The sequence below is a fragment of the Aethalodelphis obliquidens genome, unplaced genomic scaffold (assembly GCF_003676395.1).
Source record: "Aethalodelphis obliquidens isolate GAN/ISIS:26980383/991018 unplaced genomic scaffold, ASM367639v1 scaffold2, whole genome shotgun sequence".
NCBI classification, from domain to species: Eukaryota; Metazoa; Chordata; class Mammalia; order Artiodactyla; family Delphinidae; genus Aethalodelphis; species Aethalodelphis obliquidens.
In genome coordinates, this window is record NW_020837946.1 from 18,049,657 (window position 1) to 18,051,180 (window position 1,524).

Here is a 1,524-nt window from a genome sequence, read left to right on the forward strand (position 1 = left end):
GGCTGCCCTCCCTCCACAGCTCGGCTCCACGAACCCGCTCCCCAGTCGCACTCGTATTCAGCTCCCACTGCCAATGGCCTGAGAGTCTCGTTAGTTCCCAGCTGAAACTCAGGAGAGTGACAGTGTGAGTGTCCCAGCTCTTTGTTAGGCAGTGATTTCCACACCAGGCCTCATGACAGGTGCTGCTGGCTGAGGACTGGTGCCCATAGGTAGGAGTCCTACTGGATCCCATCAGAGGGGGCAAAAAGCAGGGTTGGAAGATGGGGTCTCACAGTTCAAACAGGCTGCTTGGCCTGTCCGTTGGGGAAGAGCCATGGGCGGGGCAGTTTCTGTTAGAAGTAGTAGGGGAACAGCAGGCCTCACGAGTGACACATCCAACTGCACCCATGGCATCCGGAATGGAAACAACTTTATTGATACCTGAGAAAAAGTGCAGGAGAAATACTCCTTCTGACCACTCAGCCCGTTCCCTCGGGCCAGGTCATCTGGAGGCTGGACCAGTCCTCTCACCCTGCCCCTGAGTTTTGGGTCATTTGGGGCCTTGCTGACCAGTGCCCAAAGGCCAGAGAAGTCCGCAGCCAGAGTCTGGAGAGAGAACATCTGTAGCCGTGGCTCCTGAGGCCGGGGGCGGGACCAGCATGGCAGCCTCACTGGCCAAGGTCTAGAGCCTCTTGGGTCACAGTTCGAAGTCCGATGGAAAATAACTCCTCCCAGGGCTCCCGGATCCAGGCCAGCAGGGCCGTCAGCTGCTCCGGACACACAACATGGAGTGCCCAAAAGCTCTCCAGCCGGGACACCTGGCAGACAACCGGTAGTGAGGTGAGACTCACAAGGGCCACACCAGAGCAGGGGAGGCAGGGAAGGCCTCAGGAGGACCCACTGCCCCTCCCTGGTTCATGGCCTCTTCTCATCCCCAAGCCTGTGTCACTCCCCATAAAAGATCCTGACTCTGAGTTTTTTAAACAGAACCCAACCAGCCTTGACTGAAGGCCCCAAAAGGGCTTTCGCATTTACCACCTGGTTTCTTTAATCCTCCCTGTTTCCAGAATATCATCAGTTCTGGAGTCAATTCCAAGGAACTGCCTGGAGTCAATTCCAAGGAACTGCCAATTCCAAGGAACTGCTTCAGTCCTGGCTCTGCCACTTGTGACCTGGGCAGGTTGGTTAACATCCCCAAGCCTCAGTGTCCTCAACTGTCACTGGACTAATAATCGTAGTACCTCCTCGCGTGGAGGCTGAAAGATTACACGGCTGGCACACGGGCCCCAGCAGACACGAACTCCAAGTAGCCGGGTGCTTCCGGAGGGCCTCCCAGCTGACACAAGGCTGGGCTTCAAGTCCAGGGTGTTTCTGCTGCCTACAACTGCCTCCCTCCCTACTGTCCAACCCCCCCCGTGACAGCCTCCCGGTTCCCTGCACCCTAATCCTCTGTGTTCCCCCCTACCTTGACTGCCCGTGGTAAGTTCCATACAGCCCGACACACACACACACACACACACACACACACACACACACACACACACA

At 56.9% G+C, this 1,524-nt stretch overlaps 1 protein-coding gene across 3 annotated transcripts in view; it reads right to left on the bottom strand.

Annotated features, from left to right (window-relative positions):
• Positions 1–392: 392 nt before the first annotated feature.
• Positions 393–1,524, bottom strand: part of STK11IP (serine/threonine kinase 11 interacting protein) — a 14,165-nt gene continuing 13,033 nt past the window's right edge. For all 3 annotated transcript variants that reach the window (XM_027120420.1, XM_027120430.1, XM_027120411.1), the window contains one exon: positions 393–797. In XM_027120420.1, coding sequence (XP_026976221.1) covers positions 648–797 — 150 coding nt within the window. In that variant the 3' untranslated portion in view covers positions 393–647. The remainder of the gene's footprint in view (positions 798–1,524) is intronic.